Source organism: Sorex araneus, chromosome 3 (genome assembly GCF_027595985.1).
Source record: "Sorex araneus isolate mSorAra2 chromosome 3, mSorAra2.pri, whole genome shotgun sequence".
Lineage (NCBI taxonomy): Eukaryota > Metazoa > Chordata > Mammalia > Eulipotyphla > Soricidae > Sorex > Sorex araneus.
Window position 1 is genome coordinate 76,120,312 of NC_073304.1, and position 25,719 is coordinate 76,146,030.

The 25,719-nt window shown below is 39.5% G+C and overlaps 1 protein-coding gene and 1 long non-coding RNA gene across 12 annotated transcripts in view; both read left to right on the plus strand.

Annotated features, from left to right (window-relative positions):
• LOC129403382 (uncharacterized) overlaps window positions 1–25,719 on the plus strand; it is a 116,144-nt gene that overhangs the window by 74,907 nt on the left and 15,518 nt on the right. The window lies entirely within an intron of this gene.
• HNRNPC (heterogeneous nuclear ribonucleoprotein C) overlaps window positions 1–25,719 on the plus strand; it is a 45,687-nt gene that overhangs the window by 4,450 nt on the left and 15,518 nt on the right. For 2 of the 11 annotated variants that reach the window (XM_055130774.1, XM_055130778.1), the window contains exons 2-4: window positions 19,449–19,728; window positions 22,859–22,973; window positions 23,575–23,622. In XM_055130774.1, coding sequence (XP_054986749.1) covers window positions 19,488–19,728; window positions 22,859–22,973; window positions 23,575–23,622 — 404 coding nt within the window. In that variant the 5' untranslated portion in view covers window positions 19,449–19,487. The other 9 variants (XM_055130779.1, XM_055130781.1, XM_055130780.1 and 6 more) reach the window with 6 other exon arrangements.

Sequence of the window (25,719 nt, forward strand, 5' to 3'; positions counted from 1 at the left end):
AAAAGTCGGTGGTCTCCACCTCCAGGATTTTAATTAAGTTCTAGGGTGGGGTATCAGATGGATACATAATGTGCACTTAGACTAATTGTAAACTTAATTGCAAAGTCTTACATCTTGGTAGATAATCTTGACTGAGATACATAAATCCTTTTTCTCATATTAATTGTTGCTTTTAAGCTTATATCTTGTGACATTCTAAGGATTAACATAATTGAAGGTACTCCCAAGCACCAATTCAAGGGAGGTAACATTAAAATACAAATTTTCTACAACTTTATGGTTTATACATTTGTACAGTTTTGGTGGGGGGTGGGCACACCCAGTGATGCTCAAGGTTTATTCCTGAGGGTCTTTCAAGAAACCATATGGATGCCAGGGATAGAACTTTTGTCGACCATGTGCAAGGCAGTGCCCTACCCACTATTATTGCTCCTACCCCATGATGGGACCCTGATTTTTAATTTTGGGGCTATAAAATTATAAAATTATAAAATCCCAGCACACTAAACTGTGGTGGGCTCAAGGATCACAGTTTAGTGTGCTGGGAGAGCATATGAGATACAGGGTCTGCTGTGTGCAAAGCAAGTACCTTAGCACCTCTAGCCCCAGATTTGTCTTTTTTTGTTTTTTAATCAACAAAATTTTAGCCTTTATAGATCTGTTCCTGTACTCGAGAACACTTACATTACAGCTTGAAGTTTGTTTTTTGTTTTTTAGTTTCCAAGATACGTAACTTAATTTAAAGACTGATACGGAAATGGGAGTTTTTAATTAGTTTTGCCACATTCTGCAGTGCTGGGGGGGTGAACTGGGCCTTTATCATGCAAAACATGAACACTAGTCCTTTGAGTTATGTCCCTGGCACTAGGTTCATCATTCTTATTAATAGATTAATTGTAAACCTTTTAGCTGAAAAAAGTTCTTGTGTGTGTTTGGAATAGTGCACAAGTTTGTAACCACAAAACAAGTTCATTAAGGAACATAAATTTTGTGCCTGTTTAATGACATTAAATATTCAGTAGTCATTGTAATCCATCTGTGGTTTTTTGTTCTGTCAGTGAGTGCAATAAATGTGCTCCTGCTTCTTATAAAAAGCATCTTGCCCCTATCCCCTTTATTTTAGAACCTGTCAAATCTTGCATTATTGGTATTGAAAATAGATGTCAACTCTAGCTAGTATCTTCATGATAGACCATTCCCCTTCTGTCTGTATCAGGGAAGATACCGTGGAGTTTAAAATTTTAAATCCATGATTCTGCTTTCCTCCATAATTCACATTTATTCACTTCATCTCCATTGACCTGGGTTTTCTGTATTTTCTTTGCCCAAATTGCTATTAAAAGATGGATGTTTGAATGTAGCCCTTTTTTGAGACCCTTAGGGCAATGTAATATTCACTTATTAATGAACTGAAGATAATCACTGGTAGAGGTGATGATTCTTTAGCAGCTCTCCCCATCCCAGTGCAAATGATATGCTTTCAACATGTGTTAGATGCAATGGACAGATACTTCTGTCTTGGGGGTTTAGGGCACAACATTTCTGAGGAACTCTGACTCAATCTGTCCCTTCTCCTTTCACAGGGCAGCAAGGCGAACCCCATCCCTACTCACTGGAGCTCAGCTTTGATTTTTAACCTCCTTTCCCCACCCTTCCAGAACACACACATTCCCATACCAAAACTGATTTTATAAAGACATTTTATACATAATGCAACTTGGTGTGCACTACGGCAAATTTACAGGTGTTTTTTTTTAATTGTTTCCAAAAACGGGATTTGGATTAAAGATGTAATTTTTAAAATTTCTATTTTTTTCTGCAGCAGTTGGGTTAGAGGAGGAGGAGCCTTTTAGCCTCTTATAACTGACCTCTCTACTTCCTCGTGTATTTTTAAGATTGATTGATATGTGGAAAGGGCTTTGCTTGTCTGCTACTAAGAACTTTACCCTTGCGGTTTTTGTGGAAACTGCTTTTGGAAAGAAAAGAAATGAACTTTACTGACTTAACATTTTTGCACCTCCCGTTTTTCTAATCTGGGCTATTTTTATTTTTTTTTTTTACAGTGAGATTTTTTTGATCTTCAGCTACAGTAAGTTATTTCAATTTTTTTTTTACATTTTTCCTGACTTTCCGCTGATTTCCTTTTTATTGTTGTTACTAGTTACTATTATTTATTATATTTATGATGGTGATGATGATGATGATGATAACACTGATGATTTTTAACCGGATTAAAATCGAGTTTTTCTGAATGTTCATAAGAATTTCTCCGGCCTCCTGACTGACTTTGGAGTTTTGCATCTTGGGAGAGAAAGTGAAGGCTTTAGTATTTTTAAGTGGATTGATCACATGAACCTTTTCTCTCCCAACCCCACCCTTATCCTCATCCCCTTCCCCACGCTCGAAAGAATTTTACTGGCTGTTAAGTCTGTGACCTTATTTTTCCTGATCTTTAACTTAACTGTTTAGAGCATCTCTGGACGTCTGTATTTTTAATTTTTTTATTTTTGTTTTTTTTATTTTTAATCTTTCATTTGTTAAATTTTTAAGCTGTGCTGCAATAAAATGTGTGTGGTACTATTTAACACCTATGATGGTGATGGCCTTTTCCCAGAAAGCCATCTTCCTCCTGTTTCCCTTAAAATTCCATTCTCCTCTTCCTGTACACTACTACCCCTCACAAACCACAAGCTGCAGCAACATGGATGCCCAGCCTGGAGCAGCAGCAGCCAGGATGACCTGGAGCCAGGGGGGCCTTCGGAACAGATGCACACCCTTCCTGGGTGATGGTAAGAGGTGTTAGGTCCACTTGGTTTCATTGCAAAGACTTTAGGGAATGTGCATCAATTTAAGTTTAGTTGTGTGGTGTAGGTAATAACATTCAGAAATGTGAAAATATAAAAAAAAATGAACCTTTTTGTCTGTGTTTACAAAAGCTTTCCCAAATGAGGCGCCCTCTATTTTGCACACTAATGGCATTCTATGAATTACTAGGATAATCGATATTTTTGGTGATTATCACAGTCATGATTTTATACTATAGGGTGAAATGTCTTTAGTAAGGCAAGGATGTATTGATAATTTTTCTGAGGTTGCAAACTTGAAAATGGTTTAATTTTGTCGTCTTACAATACTTGAGCTTTTTATTTTTTTTAACTACAGAATTTTATTTTTTATTTATTGGATTTTGAGGGAGGCACACAACTGTTTTTAGGGGCTTTGACAAATCTTACCTCAGTTCTCAGGGATCACTCCTGGTAGTACTGTTAAGAGACTATACACAGGTCAGAGCAAGGCAAGTATATTAGCCCTGTAGTCTTGTTTGGTTTTTGACCATATCTGGGAGTGCTCTTGAATCACTTCTGGTAATACCAGAGATTAAACCCTGTGGGTTGTGAGCAAGGCAAATGCACTGTACTTTAAGACAATGATTACTGAATCTTTCTTGCCTCCTCCCCCGCCTCCAAGCAGTACAGGGATGGGAGTAGATTAAGGGGGCTCTCCCAGCAATTTTTCTGCCAACTAATACTTGATTGTGAGGATCCAAGATGCAGTGCTGCTTGGTACTGCAGATTACTGGGAGTGCTAGGGGACTGGGGATCAAACTGAGCCATAGGGCAAGTGCTTAACCCCAAAACTCTGGCCTCTTAGGTATTTTTATCATTAAAATTAATATAATGGGGGCCAAATGAATACTACAGTAGGTGCCTAGAGGCATTACATAGATCCCTGAGTTCTGTTGATTTCTGAGCCCTGGATGTGACCCAAACACAAAGCTCTCCCCACCCCAAATTTCTTTTTAATGTTAGACTAAGGTTGTGTTAACAATACGATATGATAGATTACTGGAAGGCTATATCTTGATTTATATTGTGGGTATTGCCTTGTTTTAATTATTGGCAGCACCATTTTGGCAGGTGGATTTTACCCACAGGAAGGATTTTTTTTGTTTATTCCGGGGTCACACTTTGCTCCTCTGCTGTGCCCTTGAGTAACTCCTGGCTCTGTACTCTGGGATTATTCTTGGGCTCAGAGATCATATTGGGTACTTGGGCTCTCACCTGAGTAACCTGCATGCAAGGCAAGTCCCGTAAAGACTGCCCTGAAAGGATATATTTTATTTTATTGTTTGTTTTGGGTCCACAGCCAGTGGTGCTCAGGGTTTACTCCTGTCTCTGATCTCTGATCACCCCTCCCTGGCAAGACATGGTACCCATATGGTGTGCAGGGGAATGGAATTGTGGTAGGCTCTGTGCAAGGCAAGCGCTCTCTCTGCCAGTTGTACTAGTCCTTGTCCCTTCAAGGGCTCTGTGTGTGTTGATTTTTTTTTTAAAGGGTTTTTCAAATTTTTGGTTCTCAACCACACCCTAGCCTGCTAAGTGATTCCTAGCTTGTTGTTCTTGGAATCATGTGCCAGGGGTAAAAACCTTGGTTCCAGCATACAAAACATGCATTCTTGTCCTTTGAGCTTTCTCCTTAGGATAAGCTTTTTTTTTTTTTTTTCAATTTCAGGAAGAAATCTGTTTAACCTTTGTATCCAGTTAGCAAAGATTAAGATTGAACTTTTTCATAGACTTCTAGCTTTGACCATATTTTAGATAATCCTTTGACTCAAGCATGAATAAGGAATGAGTCTAGGGCTTTGCTTGTAGGAAAGCATTTGCCATCCTCAGCATCCAGTGTCATTCTTCACTATCTCCCCAAGCCCAGTCCTGAGCCAGGAGTAGTTCCCAAGCACTGCTGGATGTGGGCCCCCAAACAAACATCTGGCCCATTTATAAGAGGTTAATAAAAATGTAGATTTCAGAGAGTAGCCTGTGCCTGTAAATATTCCAGATAATAATAGTGGAATATTTTGATAATTTGTGGTAGAGATGCTTTAATATACTGAAATGGTGGGAAACGGGTGTTTTTTTTGTTGTTGTTGTTTGTTTGGGGGCCACCTGCATGCAGGTTCTGTGGCACCAAAGAATGAAGCTCTGTTTTAGCTTTAAAAAAAAAAAACAGCTCCTGGTTCATTTCCCCCCCCCCCCCGCCCCCATATTCATTAAAAACAAAAAAAGATTTCCATCTACATGATGTTACTGGGGGGTCATGACAATGCTGAACTAAACTCAAGAATTCATTTCTAAGGCATATGCCGAGGGGTCACCCTGGTTCTGAGTGGAAATTAAAGTATTTTTGTTTTGGGTCCTCCCAGTGGTGCTTGGGAACTTTTAAAGAATGGGCTTTTTTTCTCCCTGCTAATTTGTTATTTTAGTTTTTGGCCACTCTCCAGCATAGCTGAGCAGTTCCAGCTCAGTACTCAGTGGTTGTTCTCAGCTGTGTTCCATGTAGTACCAGGGATTGGGTTCAGTCTTGCAGCTAGATGAGCTATCTTCAGGCCCTTTGTTTTTAATTTAGTGCCCATGTTGTGCAGTAGTACTAATATTAGTGTTTGTGATTAATGTAATGATACACTACATCAACAGTAGAAGCATTTTACACGTGTCCCTAGAGCAGTTTCTCATCTGGATGCCATGAACTTCCAGGATTTCCTAAGAAGGCCATGGGTGAAAATCATAAAATGGAGGTGGGGGAAAACAACACAAATGACTAGGAAGCTAGCCACTAGGACAGACACACGAACAAATAAGGCTGGAAGGCAGCTGTGGTGAGAAAAAAATTGAGAAGTGATGCTCTAGAGGATGGAAAATTTTATTTTTAGGGTCTGAGTTTGTTTATGCCACATACTATATAAAAGCCATTTCATTTTCTCCCTGACTCTGATAACTCATTGTGTAATTTTTCATGATAGCTTCATTTTCAATCTTTGTTAATTGTATAAGTGCATTTTATTGTGGATGATGTTCTCATGGTTTTAGAGATAAAGGTTTAATAGTTCTTTAGGGCCTCACAGACTGCCAAGGGAGACAGATGAATGAGATAAAACACCATGTGATTAGAGGTAAGCATAGAGCCTATTAGAAGTGTGAAAAGAAATGTCCTTAATGACATTTTCCCATGCCAGTGAACCTAGGCTTATACACATGGGATATATGTTTTGTACTGCTGAACTTTATTCTCACACCCAGAATTTAGAAAGTGCTTTAGTGAGAAGAGTAATCTTCGCTGATTCAGCAAATTTGAATGCATACCAAAAAGTTTTATAATTTCCTCAAAGACAAACTCCAAATTTTGGGGAGAGGGATCAGATTCTCAATTTTAGAGGATGAGATTAGATGGTCATGAAAAATATGGGAAGTAATACAAAGAATAATAATGACCTAGTCTGGTCAAGACTGGTTTTGGGATTAGAGGAAGGCTAAATTTCAAAGGATCAAGCAAGCCCAGTCCCTCACCAGTGGCACTTAGTTCCCTTTCTTTACTCAAGGGCCATATATAATGTGTGGGGGGGTTGAAATTGTTATGCTGACAGTTTCAAAAGCCCTGCCTACACTGCTGGCTCTCCTGCCCTAAAAGCTCTGTGCCCCGCCCCACCCCCATTTTTTTTGTTTGTTTGTTTGTTTGGGGGCCATACTTTGCGATGCTCAGGACTTAATCCTGCCTTACACTCAGGAATTACTCTTGGCAGTGCTTGGGGGACCATATGGGATGTTGGGAATTTAACCCAGCTTGACCACATGCAAGGCAAGCACTCTACCTTCTGTGCTGTCATTCCAGCCCCTCAAAAGGTTTGGGTTTTTTGTTTCGTTTTTGTTTCTGTGTGTGTGTGGTTTTTGTTTTGGTTTGGGTTTTTTTGGGTTTTTTTTTTTCTTTTTTAGTGGGGAGGGGGCCAGTCACTCCTGGCAGTGCTTGGGGAACCATATGTGATTCTGGGATTCCAACCCGGGTCGGCTGCGTGCAAGGCCCTACCTCTGTGCTATTGCTCCGGCCCCTCAAAAGCTTTTTTTGCAAAATATTTCGGTTTTTCTGCGCGCCTGTGCCCCCCCCCCCCCCCCACTACATCAGTTAATGTAATTGCAAAACAAAGGAGTGGTTCTAGGCCTGAGGACATTTGGTCTGACTTATACATGTTTTTCCTATATCCTGAGCAAAGTAATTTGTAGAAGATGGCATATCAGTTTTCTGAAAATACTTTGTTTCTTGGCTGTACCTGGCAGATTATCCAGGGTTACTCCTGGCTCTGCACTCAGGAATTAATTCCTGGACCTGTTTGGGTGTCATGCTCTGGTGCTGCAACTGGAACTTGGGTCAGCTGCAATACAAGGCAAACCCTTAGTATCTCTCCAGCCCCGCTACTATTAAATTTCTGAATTTGGGGACTGGGGACATGGTGCAAAGAGCTGGAGATAACTTTACTTGTGGGAGACACCCCATAGTCTCAACCTCCAGCACCTCTGGGAGTAAAACCTAGGTGCAACCCAAAACAAGAGTCCTTAATTTGTATTCACTTATTTGATTAGCTTTATAACCTTGCATAAATACTGTTTACACTTGGAGAATTTCTCATAGTCTTAAACAATAAGATGCATGAATTAAATCTACTATTTTGTTTGGGGCTTTTTGGGTCACACCCAGCAATGCTCAAGGGTTACTTCCTGGTGTGTGTGTGTGTGTAGGGCGGGATAAAATGGTAGGGATTGAATCCAGGTGGGCCTCTTCTACGATGCCATACCCTTTGTACTATTACTACACTTCAGGCCCACCTTTAGTCAGTGCTGGGAATCTCCGGGGTTTTAACCTGGGTTCTCAGTATACAAGCTTTCTAGGCACTGAAGCTATCTCCATAGCCTTCATTGGTATGAATTGTGACTTAATTCAGGGAAATTTCCTTAGCTTCCGTGTGTTTCTTCCATTTTGTGGCAGTTTATTCTCAATTGGTATCTGTTCTCTGGATTCTTTTCACATTTACATGTGTACCTCATTGGTCATTCAGTCACACGATATTTAAAATTATTTGAAATTAAAAGTTTTATTTACCTCATTGTGCTCAGAATAATCTTGGCTCTTCTCCGGGCTGCTCCCAACAGTGTTTACGGGAGGCCATGCTGCACCAGGAATAGAACATGGGACAACTGCAGACAGACAATGAATTCAGCCTGTTGCATGCTATTTTTCCCATCCTCTTTTTGGGGGGCCACACCTGGTGCTGCTTAGTTTGTTCCCAGCTAAGCTGGGGATCTCGTCTGGCAGTATTAGGGGGTATCATGTAATTGGGGGATCAATCCAGGTCTTCAATGTGCTAAATCTGTGAGTCCCAAACTTTTAAAATTTTGCTCTGAAGGAGATCAGCTTAGAAAGACACATGCTCAGACAATTATTCTACTGAGCTGCATCCCCAGCCCATCTGCCACATAAACCATCTACAAGCTGGTTACGACGTCACCAAACTGGACTTCACATCACCAGTTGCCTTGTTTGATATCTATATTAAGTATTTGTCAGTTTTTAAGGGAAAAAATTGTCAGTAATTAAGAGAAAAAATAGAAAAATGGAGTTTCTATTTTTTCTTAAATAAGTGCAGTATTATTTAAGTAATAAATCTTCAGTTATCTAATTTAGGTCAGACTTTGTATAATTGCACAGTATTTGGCTTTATAGAAAATCCTGTCAGCTATTCCTATAAAATAAGAGTTAACCAGCCATATTGCCTGAGCTTATTTAATCCAAATCAATCCACAATGGTCTTGTACATTGCCGCATTTCTTTGCCACTGCTTATCAGTGTGAGGTATGAGATGGATAACATTTTATGAAACTTGAATTAATGTAAAATTTGTATTCACTAATCCACAAATTACAAATGCAATTATGGAATAAAATACATTTTTAGAATTTCATTATTATTATTAGTTTTTAGTTTTCTCTTTTGGGCCACTCCTGGTTCTGCTCAGAAAGCACTCCTCAATAGGCTGGAGGACTGTATAGAGTTCTGGGGATTGATTCTGGGTCTGTTGTAAAAGACAAGAAACCTACCACACTGTTTAATCACTCCAGCCCCTTGGAACCATAATTTCAAAGGCAGAATGAAACAAATGTTGGTGCTATTTAAATTTCTGAATTAGAAATACACATACTAGGGGCTGGAGCGATAGCACAGCGGGTAGGGCGTTTGCCTTGCACGCGGCCGACCCGGGTTCTATGTGCACTTTTCAGTTATCATTTAAAATCAATATTGAGGGGACTGGAGCAATAATAGCACAGCGGGTAGGGCATTTGCCTTGCACGTGGCCGACCGGAGTTCGATTCCCAGCGTCCCATATGGTCCCCTGAGCACCGCCAGGAGTAACTCCTGAGTGCAAAGCCAAGAGTAACCCCTGTGCATCGCCGGGTGAGACCCAAAAAGAAAAAAAAAATACACATACTATTCTCAGTAAGGGGCTTATTATGCATGCTGCATATAAGCCTGCGTCCGATCCTAAGCATATGTTGTCCCTGGCGCCCTGTCAGTGAGTGATTTCTGAGGGTAGTGGTCACTGAGCACACCCTGATAACACTGGATGTGACTCCAAAAACCAAAGTGAAAAATTTTTGTTTGGAATTATTTTTCTTTATTTGCTTTTTGGGTCACACCCGGCATTGCACAGGGGTTACTCCTTGCTCATGCACCCAGGAATTACTCCTGGCAGTGCTCAGGGGACCATATGGGACGCTGGGAATCGAACTCCGGTCGGCCACGTGCAAGGCAAATGCCCTACCCGCTGTGCTATTATTGCTCCAGTCCCCTCAATATTGATTTTAAATGATAACTGAAAAGTGCACATTTATTTCTACTTGCTTTTCTGATGAATGGAGACGTTACTGGCATCTGTTCCAGCAAATCTAAGATCAGCAGAGCGACAAGTGCTTTTCTGAGCAAACAGTGGTACTCAGGTTTGATTTCTTCCTCCCTACTTAGGGCTTATATTTGCCTCTGGGTCAGGGAGTACTCCTGGCATGGCCCAGGGGACCCTTGTTTGTTGCCTTAGATTGAACCTGTATTGGCTAAGTGTGAGGCAAGCTCCTAAACTATCTCATGTCCTGTTGATACACATCTAAAATTTTTCATTTTAAGAGATCTGTCATACAATAATGATTATTTGTTCTAAGTGTAATTGTGATGGGGCAGATTGCTTACTGGTAGCAGAAGCCCAAACTGCAAAGTATGAAATAGTAAAAGGAATGCCCTATGTCCTTTCTATGTTCAATGCTATTTCCCTGCCTTTTGGTGTTTCTTGATACAATAGGACCATATGGGATTGGGATGCCGGGGCATTGAACCCTGGGTTGACTGTGTGAGGCAAATGCCTATCCACTGCACTATCACTCCTACCCCCTGCCCTAATTTTTTTTTAACTTTTTATTAGTGAATCACCGTGAGGTACAGTTACAGACTTAACAAGCTTTCGTGCTTGCATTTTAGTCATATAATGGTCGAGTACCCATCTCTCCACCAGAGCCCATTTTCCACCACCACCAATGGTCCCTGCATTTCTCCCACCATGCCCACCCTGTCCCCACCACGCCCACCCCACCTCTGTGGCAGGGCCTTCCTTTTTGCTCTCTCTCCTTTTGGGTGTTATGGTTTCCCTTCTTTAATTTTTTTAAAAGAAAATTTTTTCCGCATGTTAAATTCACTGAGTATTCGTGCTTTTTCCTTGTTGGGTTAGAAATAGTAACCTGTATTACATTGTTTTGGGTTTTGGGTTTTTTTTTTTTTAAATCTGCATGTGCCTCAATATGTAGTCTCCCCATCAAGATACATTGATTTGATTTTTTGTTTGTTTTTGGGTCACACCTGGCAGTGCTCGGGGGACCATATGGGATGCTGGGATTCAAACCTGGGTCGGTCACGTGTTATTGCTCCAGCCTCCAGCCCCCTGATTCGATTTCTTTCTTTTTTTTTTTTGCTTTTTGGGTCACACCTGGTGATGCACAGGGGTTACTCCTGGCTCTGCACTCAGGAATTACCCCAGGCCGTGCTCGGGGGACCATATGGGATGCTGGGAATCGAACCTGGGTTGGGCGCATGCAAGGCAAACACCCTACCCGCTGTACTATTGCTCCAGCTCCTATTGTTGTTTTAATATATAGTTTTTAAATTTTGGCTGCACCTTGTAAGCTATTATGCTCCTGGGTGATAAGTGACACTGCTTGGCAGGGTGGGGTGGGTTTCAACCAGGGTCTGTGGGGGTATAGGGCCTCTGAATAAATTTTTTTTTTTCCTTTTCGGGTCACACCTGGCAATGCACAGGGGTTACTCCTGGCTTTGCACTCAGGAATTACTCCTGGCGATGCTCAGGGGACCATATAGGATGCTGGGAATCGAACCTGGGTTGGACGCGTGCAAGGCAAACATCCTACCCGCTATGCTATCGCTCCAGCCCCTGAATAAAATAATTTAAATGTTTTCAGAGAAAGCAGATGTTAATAGCTGTTTGTTGGAATCCCCCCTCCACACACACACTTTTTTTCTTTAATTATACCTAGTGGTGCTCATGGTATAGTAGGGTACAGACCTTCATACAAGCAAGCACAGACATTAGTTTATTGAGCTGCTTTTGAGTTAGGCTTTGAAGAGTTTGATGAAGGGACCATTTTAAAAATGATGATTCCAAGATTGAGGTTGTTGCTCAGTGGTAAAGTGCCTGCCTATCAAACTCGGGCCTCAATATTCAAGGCATGGCACACTATCTCTGAACTATATATCCCTCTTTGGGAGTTCCTCTTGAGTAGAGTAACACTCAGCTTTTCCAGTTTTCTATTCAGGGGATTGTAGAAAGATGTGTACATTCTTGGCGTAAGTTGTAGATAACATATTTGTAGGATGGCCATAAACTAACACTTTGCAGATTAAGAAATTTACTAAAGTATGTTAAGAAGTGTAGTAGTCAGAGCAGGTAGGGCATTTGGCTTGCATGGGACCAAACGCGGGTTCAGTCCTTGGTATCTCATGGTTTCCTGAGCACTGGAGTAATTCCTGATTGCAGAGCCAGGAATATGCCCTGAGCATTTCAGGATGTGGCCCAACCCCCACCACCCCTAGATAGCCTGTGCTGTGTTAACGCCGGCTCTATTGAGGGATTACCTGTGGCAGTCCTTATGGGGGACCGTATATGGTACTGGGGATTGAACCTGGGTTGACTGTGTGCAAGACAGTACCTGTGGTAGTGTCTCTCTTGATAATACAAATTTCACTGTTCTCACATAATGGGGTTTATATTCTGCAGTCGCAGAAAAAGTCTTCAAGCTGCTATTCATGAAGATTGCCACCATGTTTTACTTATTTTCTTTTTTGGACCATACTAGCTGTGCTCAGGACTTAAGAATCCTGGCTCTGCCTGCAGGGATTACTCCTTGTGGATCTGGGTACCATATGTGGAGCCTAGGGATCAAACCCAGGTCTGCTGTGTGCAAGGCAGATGCCCTATCTGTATTATCTCTCCACAGTGCTTGCTCAGATAAGGATCCCTGATGCCATTTAGATTCCACTGGAAATATTATATGTGTCTTGCATAAAAGTATTCCTTTCCCTTTGGTTTTTGGAGTAATTTGGGATCAGGCACTTGGTTTGATGCTTGAAAAAATTCTTTAATTCATTTAGGGGGTTGTGTGCCGTGTATTTGTACATAACTGTACACATTTTATGGCACATGGATATGAACAGCCAGTGGGATTGTAAAACTTGTACTTGTGGCTGGGAATCAAAATGGTAGCAAGGCAGGTGTCATAGCACTGATTGATCCCTAGGTTCCTCCCCGCCTTTTTTTTTTTTTTTAAGGAGACCTGTTTGATCAGATTACACATTTATTGTTTCCCTGTGTTTAGATCCAAGTGAAATATTTTGTATGGATTATGAGTGGTTTCTTATTTATAGTAACAGCACTAGAAAATGCTTCATTTTTCTATTTTTTCTTTTTCTTTTTGGGTCACACCCAGCGATGCACAGGGGTCACTCCTGGCTCATGCACTCAGGAATCACCCCTGGCGGTGCTCAGGGGACCATATGGGATGCTGGGATTCGAACCTTGCATGGGTTGGCCGCGTGCAAGGCAAACGCCCTACCTGCTGTGCTATCGCTCCAGCCCCACCTTTTTTTTTTTTTGTAATTATGAGTTGATATTTATGATACTCAGGTCATTTTGATTTCCCTGATTCAAAGGTGAACTACCTTAAGGGAGTTACATTAACTAAAAGCTTATGTGACTATGCTCAGATTGAGAGTTCCTGGAATACATGGTAGACTACTTTTTTGTTTCTTATTTTAGTCATATCTCAGCGCCATAATTAAATACTCTGGTATAGTTGAAAGTGTGATGGTTTTGTGTATCTGGTATGGTAGAGCTTGGAATAGAAACATTTCTATGTCCAGGAATCAGGCATGTCTTGCTTTTTGGTACCTTTTGCTTCAGCATAAAACATATGATCAGATGTTAATACTAATTCAGTAGTTTATACCGAACTATTTACTCAAGATAAGCTTCTAATGATAAAAGTCACATGGAAAAGGACATGGAATGAGGAGTCTTAGAGATAGTATAGAAGGCTGGGCTCTTGTTTTGTATGAAATTCCAAACAGTTCTCCAGCACCATTTCCTGAGCACAGAGCCAGGAGTAGTCCATTACACATCCACTTATGGCCTAGCACACCTCCTTCCCAAACCATAAGAATCTTCAATGAAAAAGCAGTATGTAGTACAACTCATTATTGGTATTGGGTAGTAAGTGCAGGAACTCAGGGACTGCTAATGTAATATAGAGAATCAACCCAGGGCCTTAATACTGGACAAGTACTTGCACAGAGGCATGTACTAAACCCCTGGACGAGAGATTTAAGTTACTCTATCCAGTAAATCATAGAAATAGACATTCTGTTTCACTTAACCTTACTATTGTGAAATTCTGTTCTGAAGACAAAATCCACTTTTTTATTACATGGTTTATCCAGTGATTTATTAAATAATATGTAGAATCTTGGAACATAATAGTTTTCACACATGTCCACTATTGTTTAAATTCTTATAATAGCAAAGCATTAAAGTTTTTAAAATTCTGTTAAAATTTTCTTGGGTTTGTTTTTGGGAGTTTTAGGCTACAACTGGAGGTGCTTGGGGCCCTCCTTGTATTCTGTTTACGGGGGTTGAATTGGAGTGGTCTGCATTGTCAAGATTTTTACCCCTTTTGTACTGTTTCAGTACTGATTCTGATCAGAAAAATTAATACAGGTTAATTTTATCTTTAGGAATTATGCAGTACTTAGAAAATTAAGAGAAATACATAGAATGTTTAAACTGGATCTTTTTAGAAAATAAATAGAGCTTACAGGAGGCCTGACTTAAATACCCATCTTGCTAAGGTCTCCAGAGCATGGGAGTTGTTGGTAAGTAAATCATGAGCGTTGACTTGGGGGGGGATGTGCAAATATCACAACAGTATTGTTATTTAAAAGTCTGTTTGTAGTCTAAGAAATAGTATAACTCTTGCCTTTGTACATAGCTGACCCTGGAACTATCCCTGACATCCCATATGACCCCTGAGCCACCTCCAGAAGTGATTCCCGAGTGCAGAGTCTGGAGTAACCCCTGAGCATTGCTGAATGTGCCATATCCCACACCTCTTCAAAAAGTCTTTTAGCAGATTTCACATTCTCTAATTGCTTCCTTCACCCACCCCCATTTGAGTTATCCTGGTGGTGCTCAGGGGGACCATATAGGATGCTGGGGATTGAATCCAGATCGACCGCATGCAAGGGAAACACCCTGCTCGCTGTACTGTCCCTCCTGCCCTCTAATTGGTATTTCTTCAGGTTAAAAACCTGGTGACCTTGATGTCCAGAGTCAGTCATTATTGCTGGGCTGGCTCAGCAGACCATGCAGTGACAAGTTGGAAAAGGTTTTTATGTTCTTCATGTTAGGAAGGGAAGCTTTTTTTCCCGTTTTGTCTTTGGGCCTTGTACCATTGTGTAACACATACGGTGTGAAGGATCTGCCTCTGAGCAGCATCACTGGGCTCTATGTATGTTGTTTTGATTTTGGGCCACATCCGGCAGTGTTTAGGGGTTATTCCTAACTGTGCAGAGATTACTCCAGACCATGCCTAGTACCATATGGGATGCCAGAGATCAAATGCAGATCCTCAGCTTTCAAGGCAGCATCTTATCCAGGTAATAGGACTCTGGCCTCTGCATTTATGGTGTCTTGTAAACAACCAGAAAAAGCAATCTGCTCTACTAACTGCCCAGGTAGGCTTTTATAATGTATCTTCCTTACCCTCCTTTTTCTTTGTTTTGGTTTGGTTTCAATTTTGTTTTGCTTGGAGTCATACCTGGCAGTGCGCATGGCTTACTCCTTGCTCTGTGCTCAGTGATCACTCCTGCTGGGACTTGGAACCATATCATATTGATTGGATCAGCTGAGTGCAGTTCTTTACTATCAGCATTATATTATCTATCACTCTGGCTCGAACAATGTTTTGACACTACTGCTGGTAGTGTTTAGGTGGTGCTATGTAATGTTGGCCTACCATGGAGAGCACATGCTCAGTCTGTTGCTACCTCTGATACTTAAGAATATACTTTTCATGTATAGCTTCTGCATTGTTGCTCTTACTTATTTTTGTTTTGGGGCTACACCTGGTGATGCTCCTGTTATTCCTGGCTCAGCACTCCTGGCAATGCTTATGTAGGGTACCAAGGATCCAACCAGGGTTGGCTCCTGCTTTGATTTTTTTTTTAAGCTAATTCTCAAGAATGCTCAGGAAAATTGATTGTGAAGTAAGACTTGCACTATAATATTTGTGCTGTAGCTTTAAGATAAAATGTGAAACAGGAGAAGGAGCTAAAAAGATAATATAGGGGCCGGAGCGATAGCACAGCGGGTAGGGCATTTGCCTTGCACGCGGCCGACCCGGGTTCAATCCCCGGCACCCCATATGGTCCCCCAAGCACCGCCAGGGGTAATTCCTGAGTGTAAAGCCAGGAGTAACCCCTTAGCATCTCTGGGTTGTGACCCAAAAAAGCAAAAAAAAAAAAAAAAAGATAATATAGTGGGTAGGGTGCTTGTCATGCACCTGGTCAAACAGGGTTTAATTCCTGGCATCCCACTTGATCCCTTGAATCTGACAGGAGTGATTGACTTTTGGGGGGAGAGGGGATCTTATTTTTTAAGAAAAAGATTGAGGGGAAAGGTTAAGGATTATAGGCCAAATCCCTAGACACTCCTACCAACATTGAGAGAAACTAATTTGTCCTAACTGAGGGATCATCTTAGAACTGCCAGTAAGCTGTCTTGAAGTGATTTAATGACACACAAGTGAGTTTTGGGTTGGAGGCATCTAAACCGAGTGTAGTGCTAGCAGAAGGCATGCAATTCCTCAAACCATGAGAGTGAAATGCGGAACTTTTTTTTTTTTTTTTTGCTTTTTGGGTCACACCCAGCAATGCTCAGGGGTTACTCCTGGTTTTGCACTCAGGAATTACTCCTGGCAGTGCTTGGGGGACCATATGGGATGCCGGGGATCGAACCCGGGTCGTCGCGTGCAAGGCAAACGCCCTACCCGCTGTGCTATCGCTCCGGCCCCGAAATGCGGAACTTTTAACTGGACTCTGCCACATTCAAAGTATGTGTACTTGTACCTTGAGCAATTTCCCTGACCATTTGGTACTCAAAACATTGTTTGCAAGGCTGCTAAGTGACTAATGTAAAGAGAGTATAGAAACCAAGACTCTTAAATTCAAGAAGAGTTAGATGGCAAAAGTGGTTTTTGAAGCTTTTAAGTCTATTGCCTCTGAAATCGGTGCTTTTTTTTTTAAATTGAATCACTGTGCAATAGAAAGTCAAAAAGTTGTTCATGGTTGAGTTTAAGTTACACAGTGTTCTAACACGCAACCCTTCATCGGTGCACATTTCCCACTACCAGTGTCTCCATTTTTCCCTCAACCTGCCTCTATGGCACAATGCTCTCTTTCTCATTTTCCTTTCATCCATTGGTTTGCAAAACTGTTACTGAAGGAGTGTCATGCATATCACTTCGCCTCATTTCAGTACTCAGTTCTTGCCCAGAGTGATCATTTACAACTACCATTATCATAGTTGTTCTTCTCTCTCCTAACTGCATTCCCTTCCCCCTTTGTGTCAAGCTTCCTACCATGGGCCAGACTGCCTGCCCCTAGTTTCTACTCTTTGGGTATTATGTTGTGTGGGTTTTTTAATTCCATAAATGAGTTCAGTCATTCTGTGTCCTTCAGTCAGCGTAGTGCATGTATCCACATATGCAAATTTCATGATGACTTCATTTTTCCTTACATCAGTGTAGTGTAGTGTCTCGTTGTGTGGATGTATTACAGTTTCTCATCCACTCATCTGCTCTTATGAGTTGGCAGATTATGGCTGTTATGAATAGTGCCGCAGTGAATGAACATAGGAGTGCAGATGACTTCTGCATTATTATTATTATTATTATTATTATTATTATTTTGGACCACCCTAGGTACTAGGAGTGGTATTGCTGGGTCAAAAGGAAGCTCAGCTTCTAGAGTGTTTTTTTTTTTTTTTTTGAGGAATGTGAGTTGGTTTTCAGAAAGGCTGGATCAATCTGCGTTCTTATCAGCAATGAATGAGAGTCCATTTCTACTCCATGCCTGCATTGGCAGTTATATTTGGTTGTGCCAGTCTCTGTAGCATGAGATGATACCTCATTGTTACTTTGATTTTTTCCTCTCCCTGGTAACTAGTAATGTAGAACACTTTCATGTGCCTTTTGACCATTTATATTTCTTTGAGGAAGCTTCTGTTTATCTCATCTCCCTTTTTTTTTTATGGCGTTGTATGTTTTTTTCTTGTAGTTTTACCAGTGCCTTATGTATCTTGGATATTAAACCCTTATCAGATAAGTGCTTAATTTTTCCCATTTAGTTGGCTTTTTTTATATTCCGGTCATTGTTTCCTTTGAACTTAAGATACTTTTAATATAAAGTAGTTCAATTTATCTTTGCTTTATTTGCTTGGTCAGTGTTATTTCATTGTTGAAGATGCCTTAGCTTCAATGCCTTGTACCTTATGTATTCTGGTTCAGTATCAAATTCTTCAATATATTTTGATTGGGTTTTTGTGTGTGGCGTTAGAGGTATGAATTTATTTTATTGCATGTAGCTCAGCAGTTTTCTCAACACCACTTGTTGAAAAGGCTTTCCTTGCTCCACTTAATATCTTTTCACTCCGTTATTGAAGACTACTGATCATGTACCTGAGAGTCTGGTATATTCAAGTCAGGATATTCAAGTCAGTTTCATTGATCTAAGGGTCTGTCTTTAATCCATTACTATCCTATTTTACTTACTACTGCTTTGTAATAAGTACGGTCTGATTTTGGGTAAAGTGATGTCTCCCATCATACAGCTAGTGATAAGCAAAAGGTGTTTTTACTACTATTTATTAAGCACAGTTGAAAGCTATCATTTATGAACTTTACCACTTTTTGAGCAAGTTTGCCATCACTAAAGCTACTATACATAATAGACACTGGGTATTGTTTTGACTTTTTGAGATTCATGTATGAGTTTGTTGCTTGGAATTGTTACAGCAGAAAAAGAAAACTAAAGTTTTTACTTTAAAAAGATGTAATATACTTGGAGTTCTGTTATATTTGGAGGGATTCTTTGTAACATTTATGTTTTGAAAAGGTTTTTTGGAAAGCTACCTTAACTGGTTTTTCTAGTTATCTTGATACACACTGTGTTTTACCTACAAGTTTATCATCATCACCATTCAATATTAAGCGTTCCGGTTCTGTTTATTTTATCTTTTTTTGTTTGGGTCACGCCTTGCACTTCTCAGGTCTCAATCCTGGTTCTGTCCTCAGGGAAAACTCCTGGTAATAGAAGTTCATATGGTGTGCAAGGTATTCAACTGTCCACCAAGTATGAGGCAAACTCCTACCTGCTATATTATGTCTCTGTCCCCTCCAGTTTTGTTTTGTATGTATATTGTGCATTAAAAGAACCTGGAACCATTTCCAAAGTGAATAAATTTCGTTTAATTCCCCTTTGTATAATGAAGTCGTTTATATTTGGTGTCAATTATACCTAATACTTTTAAAAAACAATTTGGTATAGAACTGGGAGTTTATTTTGGAGGTAAGATGAATGACAACTTTGGTTAGTAAGTTACTGATAAATACTCAGCATTTGAGAAACAAAAAAGAAAAAAAATAGCTATAGCTATCAATTCCTGATGTGCTTTAGCATTTCATTTCAGAACAGGGTCACATGGAATTAGTATTTAAGAAAATTGTGTTTCCACTAGACACATAATTCCCAAACCCCTTTCCCACGGTAGTCTAGCTCTTTTGGAATAGAGAAGAGTAATTTTCTTTAAGGATACATTTAAGTACTATAATTTCTGAAGAATAATATGCTTGCTGTTGTGTGCTGCCTTTAAGTTGATTGGTCACAGTGGTTGAAAATAAGAAAAAGTTTTATGGAATATGTTATTCATCTTTTCACCTGAATCACTGTTTTTTCACTTACAGTTCTTTCTGACTACGTGAGGAACCTTATCATCAAAGATAATGGCCAGCAATGTTACCAACAAGACAGACCCTCGCTCCATGAATTCCCGTGTATTCATTGGGAATCTGAATACTCTGGTGGTCAAGAAGTCTGATGTGGAGGCAATCTTCTCAAAATATGGCAAAATTGTTGGCTGCTCTGTTCATAAGGGCTTTGCCTTTGTTCAGTATGTTAATGAGAGAAATGCCCGCGCTGCTGTCGCAGGAGAGGATGGCAGAATGATTGCTGGCCAGGTTTTAGGTAAGAGCTGAGTGAATTTTCTTCTTTTTAAATTCTGGTTTGTGTTTTCTCTCTCTATAATAAAACTAATGGTCTGGTGCTGGAGAAGTGGACTTGGACTTACTTGCTTTTCTTGCTAAAAGCTTAGTTTGGATATTGTCCTTTCAATACCAAGTCCTTAAAGTCCCTAAGCATAACGGGGTGTGGCTGAGAAATAATTTAAAACTGCGGCCTAGCAATAGTACAGCAGGTAGGGCATTTTGCCTTGCAAGCATTGGAACCAGCTTCCATCTCTGGCAGCCCATATAGTTCCCTGAGTACAACTGTATGTAGCCCAAAAACAAACTAAAAACAATTTTTTTAATTGATCTGAAATATTTTTTATTTAATCTGAAATATTGATGCATTGTGATTTTCATTTAGCCTGATAAAAACTTTGTTAGGTTTATTGCCACATTTACAAGTGTAATCCGCGGGGGTTAGAGATCCTCAGGCCATAAAAATTCAAAAATCTTACTAGAGTTACTGATGTAAAGAAATTAATTTTTCTGCTGATTATGTGGTAAGGTTGTATTCCCTTGTGTCAAGTATAATAGATACTAATGGTTTTGAATCATAAATGCTGCTAAACTGGTAGTATTTTGTTTCTTTTTACCTTTAGGCAACACCCAATTAGGCTTAGTTCTGGCTCTGCTCAGTGATTACTCTTGGAAGGCTCAGGAACCCTATGCCAGGAATGGAACCCAGATTAGTTGAAAGGCACCTTACCTGCTGTAGTATATCCAATAAAACACACACACACAGAGATACACACACACATACACATCCATCCTATGTCATTGAATAGTAGTAGTTAGTTCTCATTGGCAGTCTGTTAGGTTTATTGGATCACTGGAAATTTATAAATTTAAATACAGTTATGAAGATTTCTATGATTTGTTTACTGTTTTCAATACATTGATATTTGATTTGTGTGTATCGCTTTTTTGTATTCATTGAAAATAGTGCATTAACTACAGTAAATTTGGGTGCTTTTTTTTTTTTTTTTTTTTTTTAAATTATGCCATACCTGAAGGCGCATGGGAGTGCTTGCCTTGCATATAGCTGACCAAGTGCAATTCTTGGCACACCATATGGTACCCTGAGTCCTCCGGGAGTGATCCTTGAGTGCAGAGCCAGGAGTAAGCCCTCTGCACAGTTGAGTGTGGTTGGGTGGTCTCCTGTTTTTTTGTGTTTTTTTTAATTCTTATTACTAGTTTCTAGTAAAACTAATTCTTTGATTTGTAGAATACAAATTGTATGACTTGACTCATCAGCATTTTACACGATTTTAGAAGTCTTATCCAATGAATAAAGAATAATAAACATTGGTAAATGTAATCTAAGAAGATCCCATGCAATATTTGTATTTGAGAATACATAACTATGTGACCAACAGACAACCTAAAACTGGTTTTGATTCACATTACCTTACCTAACATGACCATTTTTATGACTTCATGTGTGTTCCTATCTTGGTAAAGTTTCTCTTTCATTTTTTAGACTTTATGTTGTCACTGTTTAACTATTTTGTGAAATGTTGGAAAGTAGAAGGATTTTTAATTACAAATTTGACTAGTTTTTCTAATATGAATGGCTTGGTATTTTTATTTGTTTTGTTTTTGGTTTTGTACTACATCTAGAGGTGCTCAGATTATACTCGGTCTTGCCTATGATCTCAGGGATCACTCCTGATATGGCTGGGAACTATATGAGGCTCTGAGAATTGCAACAGGATCAGGCATGTGCAAGGCAAGCTGCCATCCACTGTGTACTATTGCTCCAACCCCCAGTATATTTATTGATGTAATCTTGAGACTTTTAAGATCTTTTAATGGGTATTCAGCAATTGGTCTGCATACAAGAGGTATTATGTAATTGAGTTTTAGTGCTCACAAAGGAATTTTGTGTCTTCATAGTGGAACCTTAAAGTAGCCACCAAAGATAGAAAATTTAGAGCTAAAAACGTCAAAATTTTAAATGTGTTTATATTTGAAGGTTTAGATATTGACCATTGTTGGTTTTAAAAAGCTTAAATTGTCCATACGTCTAGAGATAGCATTTTATTTATTTTGGAGGGCCATATTTGACAATACTTAGGGGTTATTCCTAGCTCTGCATTCAGGAATTATTCCTGTTAGATCTCGGGGAACCAAATGGGATGCCAGGGTTGAACCCGTGTCAGCTCTGTGCAAGGTGAGTGCCTTACCTACTGTACTATTCTCCAGCCCCTATATAGTTTATTTTGAGGTCAGCATGGTTATCAAACTTAGGGCCTTATATTAGCATTTAGTCACAACTTTTGCACCTTTGGGACAGCCTGATAATGTTTCATTTTGTATTTGGGGCACACCCTGGTGATTTGCTCTGTACCAACTAATAGTGTGATACAAGGTTTTCTGCATCCAAAACATACTCCATATTCCTTTGAATTCTGTTGCTCCTGCCCCACGGATCTTATTTTTTTTAAGTTTAAATAAATGTATTTGGGATTGAAGCTACCAAATTAACTTGAGTGTAATGATCCTTGTAAACAGTTCTGGAAATGTGGTGACCATGAATCATTTACACTTTATTCACATTGTAGTAAATGTGCTAGTAAAACGAAAGAACTTTTTTTTTTTTTAATTTTTGTTTTTGTGCTACACCAGCAATGCTTAGGGAATCCTTAGCTGGTTGGAGAGATGGTATGACATGTAGGGTGCTGTTCTTGCATTAGGAAGACCTGGTTTGGATTTCCTGCATCCTGTATGGTTCCCTGAGCCCACCAGCAGAAATTCCTGGTTAACCAGGTTAAACCCTGCAAACTTCTGGGTGTGGGCCAATAACACTCCCCCCTCCACTCCCACCTCCTCACCCCCTGTCCATTGTTCCCCATCCTGTCCCTGCACACAAATGATCATGCCTGGCTGTGCTTTCTGAACATAGAGAACTAGTAATTGAATCTATCACATGTCCTCTAAATGTGCTCTTCTCGTCCTTGAGAAAATTCTAGTCTGTTAAATGCCATAGGGAAAAGGAAATCTCACCAAGTCACTTGCAAAAGCTGTGGTTTCCACAACCTCTTTAGCTCCCATCCTTAAAAGTGTGGTTTGTGTTTTTCCCCCCCCAGACATTAATCTGGCTGCAGAGCCAAAAGTGAACCGAGGAAAAGCAGGTGTGAAACGATCTGCAGCGGAGATGTACGGGTCAGTACCAGAACACCCTTCTCCGTCCCCTCTACTCAGGTCCGGAACTTTATTATTTATAACTGCATTGTGTCCATCAGTGGGCATCTTCTGTTTTTTTGGTTTTTTTTTTTTGGTGTGGGGAGGGTTAATTGTAATATGCTTTATCTGTGTAAAAGTGTAGTGCTTTATACATTTTACATTAATGTGCCTCTTTTTTAACCTTTTTTTCCCAGAGAATTTTTAAAATTCCTGAGATATTTCTTTTACCAGTAGAGAATATTTTCTATTTGTAGTATAAGTTGAAATCAAGAGGAGTTGTTTAGCTTCTGAAGAAGCTGGGGAGTAGGGAAGGAGTGTGATGTAAAAATGTTTAGTTTGCTATTGCTTTTTTTTTCCCCCCACTGTTACTCTAGCTATTACGTTGCATTGAAATTTTGACTTTCATCTAAATTGACATTTTTCACCACTGTATGTCCAGTGGTGTAAATTTATTTCTATCCAGTGATAATTTTTTTTTTAACTTTAGGGATTAGTCCATGTTGATCTGTTGACCTATTGTGTTGTTTAGCATGGGGTTTTTTTTTCCCCCCCATCTGCTGTTGTGAACTAAACAACATCAGCAGCTCCAAATTAACCTTCGTTGGTATTTATTTTTCAGCTCCTCTTTTGATTTGGACTATGACTTTCAACGGGATTATTATGACAGGTATGTTTTAAAAGAGGCTTATTTTTTTTCAATCTGGCAAACATTGGTGAAAATGATTTTTTCAATGATCTATTTTTGTAATAGACACTTTTTTATAAAATCAAAAAATATCTTCCTACAATTCATTAGTTAAATAGGGTCAGTGACATTTCTTTTTTCTTTTTTAAATATAGACATAATTTTATATTAGGATATATGTGGTAACGTAAGAACTTTGTGACTTGACTAATGATGAAATGGGACTTAGCACAGTGCCATATTTTAATTATTTTACTATTGCATGTTTTCTTGCCCTTTCGTTGTGGGCAATTACTGCAAAATGTATAAAGCCACCACTAATATTAAAACTTGGGTAAATCATCTCATGATAGGATACAGTAAAAATAATTCAAATTGTTTTGAATTAAAAGTATTACTGTTTGTATTATATGTTGGGGTTGGAGGTGATTTAAAAGGTAAGAGTTGTTAAGGGGTGTGACTCAAATGGCTTGAAATTGCATGTGCTGTGCTCAGAAATTAGACCAAAAATTCAGGTAGGCTGGAATAGTTTCATTGGAAAACTGAATCTATAAGGTACTTTAAAGGAAAAATTAAGTTGTGGAAAAATAAATCTATATTGTGTTTTGCATCTATTTTAATGAATATACTGTATTGTAAACTTTGTCTTAATACTGTTTTAAGTATAAAATGTTATAGCTTTGGGGTGTAAATACCAGCCATCTATAACTGGAAGGAATGTTGCTTATAAAGATCTTTGTATGTCCTGTGAAGTTTTTTGTATTTCAGTTAAGGTCAGATCTTAGAAAATTGCCCCAGAACTATAAGAGAAAATAGCTATCATTGTGAATGCTTGAATCCAAGTGGAAGATGACTGAGATAGACTACTTATCATGAGATTTTGTTGGGTACTTTGGAGGGAAAGAACTCACAGTATATAGCTAATGTTTTTCCCTTGTGACTACTAGACCAATAGAGAGAACATGGTAGTTGGATAGCCTTAGTTCATTTGGGTTTTGGGAACAAGGAGGTTCATTAATGCTTATTTAATAGATTTGTCCCAGAGAGATGTCTTTGTGCCTTACCAGCTGTACTATCAACATTGGCACATACATTTTCTTTCTTTCTTTCTTTCTTTCTTTCTTTCTTTCTTTCTTTCTTTCTTTCTTTCTTTCTTTCTTTCTTTCTTTCTTTCTTTCTTTCTTTCTTTCTCTTTCTTTCTTTCTTTCTTTCTTTCTTTCTTTCTTTCTTTCTTTCTTTTCCTCCCTTCCTCCCTTCCTTCCTTCCTTCCTTCCTTCCTTCTTTTTGTATGTGAATTTATAAGTGATACTAAGGAGAAAGTTAGCATGCTTGGCTAGATTAGTGTGGGGGTTGTGCTGCTGCAGACAACCAGAGCCACTCCAATTCTCAGATTCTGAGGATTTACTGGGTATTGTGCATGCAGGGCATGTGTCCTAATCTCTGTACTTTCTCCCTAGCCTCTTTTCAAAATTCTTTTGGAATATCACTGGATTTGGGAAATACTGTAGTGTATTTCAGAAGGAGAATTTTAGGTTCTGATGAAACACTTGATTTGCTATGCTTCAGAAAAGCAAGAGGGTTCTTGGCTACTTGAAAAGCTAAGAAATGCTACTTCAGAAGTTAGCTTATGTAGGATGGGGTGTTTTACACATTACATTAAAGTTTGCATTTGTTGAGAGGCCCACTGCTAGTTTCATTATTTGTATGGTTGACTAACTGATAAAGGTGCCTAGGTGTCACAGATGAATAACACATAAGCTACAACATAAGGGCCAGAGAGGGAAGTACAGTGGGTAGGTTGCTTGTCTTGTACACAAGCAACCTGAGATCAATTACTGGCATCCTATATGGTCCCTGAAGCCTGGCAGGAGTGATTCCTGAATACAGAGGCAATACTAAGCCCTGAGGAGCTCCAGATGTTCCAGGATCATTTGGTGCCCGAAACAGAACTTGGGTATTCAGCATGGAATGCATGTACTCTTAGATCTGACCCTGATTTTATTTTGTTAATAGTTTAGAGAAGAATTCCGTTTTGCAATAGAATGTTTCCATCAACTTTCATCACATTTCCTAGGAAAA